The sequence below is a fragment of the Lactuca virosa genome, chromosome 2 (assembly GCF_052849685.1).
Source record: "Lactuca virosa cultivar CGN04683 chromosome 2, Lactuca_virosa_CGN04683_v6, whole genome shotgun sequence".
NCBI classification, from domain to species: domain Eukaryota; kingdom Viridiplantae; phylum Streptophyta; class Magnoliopsida; order Asterales; family Asteraceae; genus Lactuca; species Lactuca virosa.
The window spans coordinates 63,251,768-63,265,165 of record NC_136427.1 but is presented as its reverse complement, the minus strand read 5'-3'; the positions used below and the strand labels follow the sequence as shown (position 1 = coordinate 63,265,165).

General features: G+C 30.8%; 1 protein-coding gene and 1 long non-coding RNA gene across 3 annotated transcripts; one reads left to right on the top strand and one right to left on the bottom strand.

Moving 5' to 3' along the window:
• The first annotated feature begins 326 nt into the window (after window positions 1-326).
• On the top strand, window positions 327-4,613 carry LOC145159129 (polyadenylation and cleavage factor homolog 4-like). The gene is made up of 6 exons (XM_079078037.1): window positions 327-1,136; window positions 1,817-1,918; window positions 2,240-2,524; window positions 2,680-2,775; window positions 2,854-4,074; window positions 4,161-4,613. Exons 1-6 carry the CDS (start codon window positions 711-713, stop codon window positions 4,170-4,172), a joined length of 2,142 nt encoding a protein of 713 aa, XP_078934163.1. The 5' UTR covers window positions 327-710; the 3' UTR covers window positions 4,173-4,613.
• A 2,745-nt stretch (window positions 4,614-7,358) lies between these two features.
• On the bottom strand, window positions 7,359-11,171 carry LOC145156365 (uncharacterized). 2 transcript variants are annotated; one of them, XR_013736642.1, is made up of 5 exons: window positions 10,876-11,171; window positions 8,247-8,323; window positions 8,025-8,144; window positions 7,784-7,892; window positions 7,359-7,623 (listed from the first exon to the last, which is right to left on the bottom strand). It is a non-coding gene; the product is annotated as an uncharacterized LOC145156365 (long non-coding RNA). The 2 variants fall into 2 exon arrangements; XR_013736641.1 differs by having other exon boundaries at window positions 7,784-7,886.
• Window positions 11,172-13,398: the final 2,227 nt, after the last annotated feature.

Genomic DNA, 13,398 nt, shown 5'->3' with positions numbered 1-13,398 from the left:
AATAAAGTATTTTTTTTCCGTTCTAACCAAATTTGATATCAACATATACAATAAGTTAAACAAACTTTTTCTTGACCAATAAATACAATAAGTTAAACAAACTTTTTCTTTGACCAATAAATTATTTTCTATTAAGATATTAATAAATTTGAATATTTAATGTACATTTCTAAACATATAAATATATAAAGTATCAAAAAACATATCCACAATACCTATTGGCTTTTTTTAGCAATAAAACTTTAATATTGGGCTTTGGAACAAACCCATTGAACTTGGGCTTAGCATAGAACTATAGCCCATTTGTTCATCATCTATTTATGAAACCCCAAACCTTTTTTTTATCCACATATTGTCCCGACAAGAACAAGCGCACACGCGAAAACTAGATTCAAATCAGGAACATGATGATGGTGTTGATGAGCTAAGGATCTCTGTTCATCTAAATTCTTCATCAATCGATCTCTCCCGGAATCATTTGAATTTCAAGATTCTTCATAGTTCTTAAATTTTTTTTTTTCATGTGTGTATTTGTAATCGCCGATAGCTAGGGTTAGGGTTTTCCGACTTGTTTTTTCTTTTTGTGAAGACTTGTATAGAGTTTATATCTGTAGCTAAGCTGTGTAATAATCTAATTGTAAACATGGAACCTGTTCTGTATTGTTTTATTTTTTTGTTTTGATTTAATTTTGATTTGGCGGGTTATAACTATGGAGATGGACAACACTTCTCGAGGTAGACCATTCGATAGATCATCGAGAGATCTTGCTACCCTGAAAAAACCTCGGTTGCTAACCGAAGAGACGACGTTTCTTCGCAGTAGTAATACTCCTAACGGTGGTAGCAGGCCAGTTGTTCAACGGCAACCGGCGTTAGGGTTCCGGCAGACAGCAGAAAGAGATAGAGACTCAGAAAGCAGCGATTTGACAAGAGGCGGAGGAGGTTATCAGCCACAATCGCTAACGCAATCGCAGCTGCAACAACAGCATCTTGAGCTCGTGAGTCAGTATAGAACAGCACTGGCTGAGCTGACTTTCAATTCAAAACCTATCATTACTAACCTGACTATCATTGCCGGAGAGAACTTGCACGCTGCAAAAGCCATAGCCGCCACTATCTGCACTAATATTATTGAGGTGATGATTTCGGTTTCTATAATAGAATGAGTAAAGAAATAGTCGATAGAATCATGGTTAGTGCTATCAGTTGATTAAATTTCGTCCCCTAACTCCAAAAGTGATAAATTGTAATTGGAAATCGTGATTAATGGATTTATACGCATTTCAAACCAATTTGGCTCATCAATTCCAGAGTGTGAATGAACAAGTTTTCTTCTTGGTGTTGATGTGATGTGATTCTTTACTTACTGCTGCAAAATAATACTCCACTATTATCAGCTTTATGGGATGTGCTAATCTTTTGTTGAATCTTTAACCATTCTTCGACTTCTAATTGAACAATCAACATCATGCTTGATCTTCATTTCCTTATGTAGTGTCTTTTGTACATTTGGATTCTTTCATTTGAGATGCTCAGTACTCTTAATCTATTCATCTTGTAAATCAGTTATATATATAGTATATAAAACACCTCTAAAGCTGAAAGGGGTTTACATGTAGAGAAAAAGAGACGTGGTTGCCATCTGTGTTGAGTTATAGTTTGTGGAAATGGAAGTTCTGAATGGTTTCACTATCTCAAGTTTTTCTTATTATCCATTGATTATATTTATCATCAAGAAAATGCATATATAATATATCAGGTTCATGAAGAGCCTTCTGTAAGTTAAACTGTTGCTGATATGGGAACTTGTTTTTAGGTTCCAAGTGATCAAAAATTGCCATCATTATACCTTCTTGATAGTATTGTGAAGAATATTGGAAGAGACTACATCAAATACTTTGCTTCAAGACTACCTGAGGTTAGATCTTTAGTCACCCCAAGTGCCTTTTAACTATATTTCTCTCTCAATTCATCTTCTACATGAAAAACACATAAAGATTACTAGATTAGAAAGATAAAGAACTCCAATTTGTTGTTTTCTTTTTAACTTTGTACTACTCTGATGTATCCTTGTGGCTATAATCTATATACAAATTAACCTTATGATTAAATGGTAGCATTTCTCTTCCATTTGTGAAGTTACCTATTTCAAGTTTTTCAACAATGTATAGTGTCTTCATTCTTCAAAATGGATATTAATTATCACAAGTTAGTTGCTCCATTTGGGTGCATATTTTAGGTCTTCTGCAAGGCATATAGACAGGTTGATTCTGCAGTTCATTCGGGTATGAAACATCTTTTTGGAACATGGAAAGGCGTATTCCCTCTTCAATGTCTTCAAATTATAGAAAGAGAACTCGGGTTTCAACAACCTTCAAATGCAAATGGAACTTCTTCTATTTCCTCTTCTCCTTCTTTAGGGTTGACTTCTTCTAGACCTGAGCCTCAAAGTCAACGCCCTGCTCGTAGTATTCATGTAAATCCAAAGTATTTGGAGAGACAAAGACTCCAACAATCAAATTCGGTAAGAAATAGCAACCTACTTTTGTACAAATTCATAAGGTTTATAATAATTTCCTAATTTATATACCCTTTATAGCAAGATATCCAAATATAAAGTAATTTTCTAATTATAATTTCCTAATTGACTTTACTTTTATAATTTTTTTTTTGATGAAGGCAAAAAGTCCAGCTAATGACACAAATTTAATTAACTCACCTGAGAGACAAGAGAAAACAGCAGCCATTAGGCCACGTGCTGATCCTAGGCTTAAGGTAAAAACAAAATCTAACAAATAATTAAATTTTCAATCTTTATATGGCAAAATGACTAAAATGCCCTTCTGTTTTCAGAACATTCAACAAGCACAAAGAGATGTGGATACAGGCTCTATTCGTGAGAACGACAATGATTTTGATTATGAGTCAGAGCCAGGATTCGACAACTCTTGGTATCCACCTGGCGGCAGTAGTGGTGGCAATGGCGGCGACAACACTCTTTCCGGCCAAAGAAACGGTCATGTATTCCCCAAAGTTTCACCCCCAAATTTACAGCCTTCAAACAACATTGGAAGTAAAAAGGGCGTTTTGGTAAATAAAAGCTGGAAAAACTCAGAGGAAGAAGAATACATGTGGGATGGAATAAACTCACAACTGGCGGTTTCCGGCAAATCTGGCGGCGGTGGCGGCGGTAGCTCAAAGAGAGACCCTTGCTCACAAGCAGCGGTTTCCGGAAAATCACCGCCAGTACAACCGCCAGCACACCACCGTCCTCCGCCACCTTCATTCCCATCGCCCGTGCAAAATCGGGCAACAACTCAACCGCAAAAAAACACCGCTTCCCGCCACCCGATCCTCCCTCCGCCAGCCACCACCACGTCAAAATCTCCGGTTACAGATATCACCACCGCCGCCACCAGAAAACAGCCGCCGCCACTTGTCTCGAGTCTTTTGAGTACACTTGTCGCCAAGGGGATAATTTCAGCTTCAAAGTCCGATCCTCCTCCGGTGGTGGCTCCACCATCACCGCCAGCTCCGGCGGTTGTCCGGTCACCGGTATTATTATCCACAAATAACGAGCCGCCATCTGTCTCAGATATAAAAAGTATAATCGGTTTTGATTTCAAACCGGAAATTATCCGGAGATCAAATCCAGCTGTGATTAATGACCTAATTGATGATCTTCATCTTCCATATCAATGTCATATATGTGGGATAAGATTTAAACTTGAAGAACGTTTTGAAAAACATATTGAGTGGCATAATCGTAAATACCCTCCATCCAGGAGGTGGTTTATAAATTCTGATGAGTGGGTTAAGGAGAAGGGTGGTGAGAGGATGGTGGTGGCGGAGATTGGTGGTGAGAGGATGGTGGTGGCTGATGAAAGTCAATGTGTGTGTGTTTTGTGTGGTGAAGTGTTTGAGGATTTTTATAGTGAAGAAATGGAGAAATGGATGTTTAGAAGAGCTTTTTACCTTGGTGTTAAAGGTGGAGATATTGGTCCAATTGTGCATGAAGATTGTATTTCGGAAAATTCCCATTTTGACCTCGGCCTATCTAATGATGTCAAAAGTGTAAGTAAGGGTAAAATGGTCATTTAAATAATACCGAAAAGTTCTTGAACTTTTGTCTTACTTTCTGGGTTGTGTTATATTTTCAGGAAGAGGTTTGAGTAAATGCTTACAATTATGAAGGAAAACCAGGTTTGGTGTGTTTAGTTACAAATATGCCCCTATGGGGAGCTTGTTTTGTGAATTATATTTTACCTTCAAACTGGTGTTTTCTAAATTTTCTTTCTTATTGGTTAAATCTTGATAGAAAGAAAATTAATAGAATCCCGGATTTTTTTTTCTCTTTTCCAATATCATCGGCTTATTGCTTGTTTCTCTTTATCTTGTCTTTTTTTTTTTGTTAATTTTTAAATTATAATTCGACTTTATAAAGTAAAATCCGAGTGAAAATACCATCTTGTAGCATACTAGCATAAGATGGCAGAGTTGTAATTTAGTGGTTTGTGTTTCTTCTTATGGATTTCTTCTTGTGTTGCTTTAAAATAAAAAAGAACAATGGGACAAATGTTGTTATTACTTTTTAGTGAACTTTTGGTTAATTATGGAGATTGTTTCATCTTTCTATTTACATCATTGTATTTTCAGTTATTTTTCTTGTTAAGTCATTGTACTTTGTAAATGTATCCAATTATAGCATTCTACTCTTAATTTTTTTTTTAATTTAGACATTGTACTTTGAAAAATCTATACCTAATTATAGCAATGTAAATTGTTATGTGTTTGAATGACATTGCTATAATTGGATAGATGTTTAAAGTACAATGTTATAAAAGCACAAAATGAAAGTAGCATGCTATAATAAAATATACACAAAGAGTTGGATGCTAGAAATAGTAACTTACTTTCACTTATATGCCATGAAGTCATAGCAATGGAATAATAACTGTTATTTTGTATTTAGTGAAATGCATAAAAAATTAAAAGATATTCATTAAGTTCAGTTATTATTATACAAACTAGGTTATAGACCGTATAATGCACGGGTTGACAACTTAGAAAATCAAACTACATTGGTAAAATATATAAAAAAAATATAATAATACAATGCTAAAATATGACATTACTTTTATAATTTCATTTGCTTGTATTGAAAAATTGTACTTTTAAACTATTGTATTTTATTAAATGTACGCTCAAAAAGCCACATAAACATGAAGAAATAGTAAGACTAAAAATAAAATGTTGAAGTAAAAAGTTCGGAAGTAGAATGTTGAAATAAGACGTTTTTTTTTTGAAGTAGAATGATGTATTATAATTTTTTTAACCAATAAATATAATCTATTCCTAAATTAACACTTAATTCTATTTATGTCCATGATGGGATTTGAACCCTTGACCTCAAAGAGGAAAGACACCACCTGATACCGTTCCGTTTGTTCCATGTCTGCTTCAGCAAATAAGATGAAGTCATCAGCAAAAAACAGATGGGATATGGCCGTACCTTTTTTATGCAGCCTAAAAGGTAGCCAACTACCCAGATCAACCTCACTTTGTATCAGATGACCCAACCGCTAGCTCCTTAACCTTCCTCGTACTAGTGGATGAAAGACCTCGTCTGGGCAACCTATTTGCATCCTGTGCTGGTAACACCAGTTTGCATCTGGCTATTCCACTTCATATAGCAATTAATGACATTCTCCAGTCCAATCCGATTCTGCATGAATCGCATGAACTATAAGCCCTTAGATATGTATTATAAATATTTAATAAGGAAAATATTCAATAGTTAATAGTAACTAAACAATGATAACATGATATCTTCCTATGATCAATATTTTATAATATAATCCAAAAAAATCCAAATGAGTTAAAACACATCAGATATATTAATCAATATATATATATATATATATATATATATATATATATATATATATAGTTTCATGAATATAAGTTTAATTTAATAAAATATAAACAAAATAATATAGATGGAGTGAGAATTTGTCTAAATATAAACTAATATAATATTAAATTTTGTTTTATATATTGAAATTAATAATAATAAATAATATAAGAATATTCATTAAATATTTGTTTCTTACACCAAGTGATACATAAAATTGAACATATAAATTAAAGATGCATTTTTCACAAAAAAACAATTAACGAAATATTACTGAATGAATAAAAAGTTAATAAAAATACAACGATAATCATTTAGGTAAAATTCTAACCAAGTAAAATCTATGAACGTAAGGATTTGGTCACCATACCAACAAAGTTTCTTAACAGCTTATCCATAGTAGATCTGTAATATAATCTAGAAAGTTATATTTTTTCCCCCAAATAACAATTAGTAGTGTTCTTATTGTCTAGTTGATTATTTGCAACAAAAAACTCTAAAAATGATTTATTAGTGTAAATAACTATATCTAGATTTGGCCACATAAAGTATGTTCGATAGTAATTATGTAGCTTACCTATATCCAATCAAACTATTATACCTTTAAAAAAAAATCAATTCTCATAGTTAACAAAAAATGGAAGTATGATGTTATTATACACAAATACATGAAAATAAGTTCAAGGTATTGATTATCCAAATGACTTAAAAAATAAACCAACAAAGAATAAGAAATAAATTGCTAATTTACCAAACTTCTTGGACGATTATAACATATAAAAAGTAAATTAGATGAATATAAATATATATATATATATATATATATATATATATATATATATATATATATATATATATATATATATATATATATATATGGTTAGGATTAAATGTAAATTACAAGTATTGTGTGATTGTATGACTAGATCTGGACAAACTATAATTCTTGATGACTAAGATTATTATGGTCTACCATAGTTATTGTGTGATACATCACACACTAACAATGTTTTTTTTCAAAAAAAAAATTAATTAAGGGCATTGTAGACATTTTATTTAATACCAAGTAAGGAAATTACTATTATTTAGGGAGTTACGGTTCCTTTTTTTCAAATCCATATTAGCTAATCTTTTTTTCTTGAAACGTTGTTTCGGATCATATAGCCATGAACATATATAGTTCTTTCGTTCTTAAAGAATCTGACTACAGTCTAGTGATTGTTTGAGAATTTAAATTCTTAAAGAATACGCTTGTATATTTTTTTTTAATAATAACAATTTACATCAAAATAACAATAATTCTTATTGTACAATTGAAATATTCTTCCGAGAATAATGTAAAAAGTAAAAAAAATCAGAATTTTACAAATCACAGAGTATTCTATGAGAATATGATCATGCTTTGTATTCTTTTTATCATATTTTGTAAGAATAAGGAGTAGGAATGAATGTTAAGAATCGGAATAAGTAAACATAAAACAAGAATGTATATACATCATTTTAAAGAACATATACAACCTCCTATGCTACATTTTCAAGAATTTGACATCATTTCGGAAGAATATACCATGAAAAATATGATATATAAGACATTCTGTAAAAATCTGTCATCATTCTTTAAGAATTCGTCGTCATTCTTGAAGAATCTATATGTCATTGTTTTTTGATGGTTTTCGCATGACTTCGTATTTACCTCTTGATGTTTGAACCTAAACACACAAAAGGACATGAGATATCATATGGTGCAAAAGAGGTCAAGAACATTCAAGATAAAGATGTCTAGTCACAATGGGAAAAACAAATTCAACTCCATTAGAGTTCAAAACTCATACGAATGTAATTTCATCTTCCATTGGAGCAACTACTCACTTGAGAATCAAAACCCATCATCTGCTTTATATTGGGTGCAACTCCATAGGCAAACATACTTGTTTAAGCGTAAATTCAAGTCAACTGATAAGAATAAAGCTACCTGATTCTTGAAAAAAAAGAAATGATAGATTAATGAAAAATGCATCCAAACATGATAAATCATATAAATTTCTATATTTTGAACACAACAATTCTATGAACAGATTTCAGAATACAATTAGATTTAGAAGAAAAAAACCTGACATCCAAGTGATAGTGACGAATTGGTGATGGAAGTAAAGAGATGAACAACTTATTTGAAAAAGTAGAGGATACATGCTCAATAACAGTGAATATCTCGTTGCATGAATCCAAAGCCCTATCAAAATGCAAGAACATAAACTAAAAAAGAACATAAGCTCAAAATGTATAAAATGACAAATTTCACTAAAAATCATCAAGTTAAACTACAATAATTTACCTGATTAACTACAGCATACATGATAACAGTTTTACATAGAAGACAACATCAAACACCTGTACCAATAACACACGCCACTGCAGCGCAAAAAAAAACATCAAATTCCAAGACCATTACACAAAGCCTGTATGCCAAACATCATGTAATTAATCCCATAATCAAGTATCAATCCCGTGATCAACATATGTAGTTAACAAATATACCAACAAATTTATTTAAATAATGTTACATATTCTGATTTATTCTTTAAGAATAGTAATGATGGACTAGGTAAAATTTCAATGAAAACGTACTAAAAACATAAGTCTTAAATAATGATTTGGAGCATTGTATTCAGTTAATATTCTGGAAGAATGGTTTTATTAATATTTTGTCAGAATGATTTTGTACATATTCTGTCAGAATAATTTTGGAAATATTCTTTCAGAGTGATTTATTAAATATTCTGGCAGCATAATTATAAATACATGTAATAATGAGTAGTTATTAGTAAGATCATCAAAAGTTTTACATATATAAAATAAAAAACCATTGAGTTGTTAGAAACTTGAAAATCACATGTTAAGCATATCCATTCACTTTTAGAAGCTTGAAAAGATCACACATGCTTTCTTAAAATTTGAAAATCAAACATGATATAACTAGCAACTTTTCTGTCAGATAAGCATTAAACCTATATCAATTTTATAGTTGAAAGGTTTTGACATAAAAAGCCAAATACTCCTGGAATCAAATAAGTTGCAGTCAATTCAATAGAAGATTTCATTTAGGCATATAATCGAACACTTCATGTTTATGTAAAAATACAAATAGATGAAATGAATCAGCTATTTGTTGATCACATACAATTACAAAGTAACTGATATCGAATATAGACAAACAAAGCTAAATAAAAAATCCAATACGTTGGTTTAAGGAAGATCTTATATCAGTTCTTACAATTATTGATGAACTTCTTCAACAAGAAAACAAAGTAAAACCAATCAGGTTTTGGATACATGTTAGAAATAATCAGATTTCAACTTCACACAGCTATGGAATGACATTAAATGATCTATAATCGGACAACCAAACAATGAAGATTGATGTAATACGTACTAGATAAGAAAGACGATTGCATGTGACTGACCAAGTGTATTTGAAATCGATTAAAACTTCAAAGAAGGTAAATATATAATCAGTTCAGTCCTAATTTATATATGCAATGATTTTGAAAAAAAATGGTTGGCAATTTCTTTCAGATTTGGAAGGAAACCGAAAGTTCATTTTTCTGTCAATCATGATAATCAGCAAGGGCAAAATCGGTAATGAATAGAATTAAGAAAACAGGGGTACCCCCTTGAATTAGGGCAAAATCGAGGTAGGGTTCATATGTGAGGAGCAGAGATGGTGATTACCTACAAAGTTTTGATTCTACAAATTCATGTGGCTTGTAATAAAAGAATTCACAAGATGAAAACATAACTTAGCTAGATTTAGATGCAACTTGTGGCTTGTAATAAGAAGAACCCAACTATTTCTTTTTCTCTCCATCGTTACGTTTTTCTCCCTTTGTCGCAAACAAGAACCAACACCCCTCTTCTTATCTATTTTTTTAGATGCGCATGTGGTGTAGATGGATGATGATGGTACCAATGGTGGTTCGATGATAGTGATGTGCGTTTGTGGAGACGACAAGTCAAAGGCAGGATCTGTCATTCTAATAGTTGGTGGTTTTGAAATCAATCCCTTGTTAGGGGTCGTTTGATAGTTCCTGACTGGATTAGAACTGACTGGGTTAGAAGCTGACTGGATTAGAAGTTCTGACTGAGTTAGCTTCTGATTGAAACTTGTTGTTTGATTTTACATTTCACTGATCGTGCAAAATGACTATATTACCCTCAAACAACATTTTTTATAATTATACATTTATGCAATAATCTCAAACCACAATATATTATTAATTAACTCCATTCATGCAATAATCTCAAGAACATGAAGATTAAAATTAAAAGAAAAAAAATCAACATATCTCTTGATTGTCTTTACCTTCCTACCAATTGAAAACTATAAAAAAGAACAAATGTTTGCATTCATATGTACCAACGTGTAATGTACATTAGAGATAAACAGGACCAACGTGTAATGTACAGAATATTTGAGAAGAGGAAACATTTAAACACTCAAGCAACTTTAAGTGCAGAGCAGGTTGAGAAGAAGACCACCAATGCAATTTTGCACACCAATTCAATAATTCTTTTGATTCTCAATTCATGGCCTTCGTTTCATTCAGAATAGTATGGAACCAATCGAAACATAAGGTTGTTTGACCAAGACAATTCAAATTACTTAACCAATTCAGAATTCTAATTCAACAAACACCAAACGATTAAATATAATTTTCATCATACTCTCAATTCCAAGAAAATCTAATTAGATTATTAGAGAAAGAAAGATGTGATCGAGATGAGATAGTTCCAGGATTATAAAAAAAATGTTCAATATAAAGAACATATATGAAGACTTCAATCACTTGAGAAATTATAAATTTGTGATCCAAAAATCGAAATAAAAAGCTTGAGATCAGAAACCCCAAATAGAAATAAAAAGCTTGAGATTACAAACCCTAAATTGAATAAAAAAACCTTACTTTTCTTTGCAAAATCGAGAAATTATTGTGAGAGATCATAAACCCCAAATGAGATGTGATGGAGAGGACAGCGGTGGAGGAGGTGGCCGGCGCCGGAGAGAACGGCGGTGGAGGAGGTGGCCGACATTTGTGAGAACAACAGTGGAAGAGGTGGTCGGCGATGCTGAAAACTGAAGATGACCGAGAGAGATGCGATGTAGAGGATGGAGTGAACTCCGTTCAAAGAGGAAAGAGAAGGGCCAAATGGGAAAATGTGTCTCTCTTCCCAGTCAACTTCATTTTTTTGATAGACCGAGTCAGAGGAAAACAACTGACCGAGTCAGCCAAAGCATCTGAATGTATGCGAATTAAACACACTGACTCAGACCGAGTCAGCCAAAATGATGGACCAGACTCAGTCAGAAGCAAAACAAACGACCCCTTAATCTCAATTACTATTATTATAGGATCAACATTTAATATTAATTAACTGATTTATATAACAAATTACCATTATACCCTTATCAAACGATTGGCTGAGAATGTGTCATACATTCACACAATATTTATAGGTTATATATGAATCTAACTCTCTCTCTTTCTCTCAATTAATATATATATATATATATATATATATATATATATATATATATATAATAGAATGTTCAAATCGGTTATTATAATTTGTTTGTTATTTTTCTTAATGAACGAGATTTAATCTTAAGAAATCAATTTAAATTTAAATTCCTAACATATTTAAATCGTTTATAAATCTAAGAATTTTAGTTCCCTTATTTAATGACATTTAAATCGAAAGAAAGTTCATATTAGAAAATTTTTGAGTTTCATATTACTTATTTCAAATTTCAAACATCATCAATGTTTTAAAAACAAGTTTTTTAGTTGAATCGGTATGGTGACCGGTTCCCGGTTCAACCGGTTCGACCGTCGGGTCAACCGATTTCTATATTTTTCATGTTTTTTCCTATTTTCCTATACATACATACATATATAAATCATGAATTTGATGTTGAGAAGTTCAAACATTAAAAATACATATAAAAATAAGTCGTAGATGAATCCAAATACATTAAAATAACACATAACCATAAGTTTTAGGGTTTTATATCAATTCATATACATCAAAAAGAAAATAAAATATAATACCGAAACGAAATATAGTTTTAGATGAATACAAACACATCAAAAAACTTTATAACATTTATCATATGTTTTTATTTAGAGAAAACTAAATAGATATGGAAAAAATCACCAAAATTTATTATGTAAATGATTTTTTTCATGTGTTTTTATTCGATCTAACCGATTCAACCGGGTTTTTCTAAAAACCGGCCGGTTCAATTCGGTTCAGAAATTAATATAAAACCGGTGATAGTTGAAACGCTTCCTCCCCCGGTTTCCGATCCAACCGGTTCGACCGGCCGGTTCAAACTGGTTTTTAAAACATTGAACTTAATACATATCTTGATGTATTTAAATTAAAACCGAATTAATAGAGAAAAATATCTTATTTCAAATCGGTTACCATGATTTGTCGGCTATTTTATTTAATGAATGAGATTTAATCAATAATAAATCAATTTAACTTTAAATTCCTAACAAATTTAAATCGGTTACAAATTCCATAATTTTAATTCCCTTATTTAATGATGTTTAAACAAATGAAAATTGTATAGTAGGGAAATTTTGTGTTTCAAATAACTTATTTCAAATTCCAAATTTAATAAATATCTTGATTTATTTAAATTTTAAAACAAATTAATAGAGAAAAATAATTTATTTCAAATCTATTAACATGATTTGTAGTTAATTTTCGTAATGAATGAGATTTAATCCTAAAAACTCATTTTAAACTTAAACTCATAACAAATTTAAATTACAAAACCAAAATCTTTTGTTTCCTTATTTAATGGAGATTACACACAATGAAAATGTTCATTAGGGAAATTTTAAGTTTCAAATAACTTATTTTAAATTTCAAATTTAATACATATTTTGATTTATTTAGATTAAAAAACCCATAATTATTATAGAAATATAACTTATTTCAAATCAATTATCATGATTTGTAGGTACTTTTCTTTAATGAAGAGATTTAATCCTAACATATCAATTTAAATTAAAATTTCTACCATATTTAAATCGGGTACAAATCCCTAAATTTTAGTTTCCTTATTGATTGACGTTTAAACACAATGAAAGTGCATATTAGGGAATTCAAATAACTTATTTTAAATATAATACATAATTCATTTGAATTTTAAAAACTAAATTAATAGAAAAAAATATTTGAGGTTGCCATGTGTCAATATGAGAATGAAGGATAAATTTTTGAACGTTCTAGAAAAATGACATGTGACATAAATTATTTTTATTAGATAATATACTAGTTGTGAGACCCATGTTTTACATAGGTTAATTTAAAAAAAAAGGTAAATATAAAAGTCAAAATATTTGAGAACTTTGAATTTTTAAGAAAATAAAAAAAATAATTATTATAATGGAAATGTTTTTTGTCTTTTA

What these genes read in the sequence shown, in the direction of transcription:
- LOC145159129 (XM_079078037.1), top strand. Translation starts at nt 711, where the DNA reads ATGGAGATGGACAACACTTCTCGAGGTAGACCATTCGATAGATCATCG. An exon ending in TTGCTTCAAGACTACCTGAG is followed by an intron (nt 1,919 to 2,239) that starts GTTAGATCTTTA and finishes TGCATATTTTAG; the next exon opens with GTCTTCTGCAAGGCATATAG. An exon ending in GTGCTGATCCTAGGCTTAAG is followed by an intron (nt 2,776 to 2,853) that starts GTAAAAACAAAA and finishes TTCTGTTTTCAG; the next exon opens with AACATTCAACAAGCACAAAG.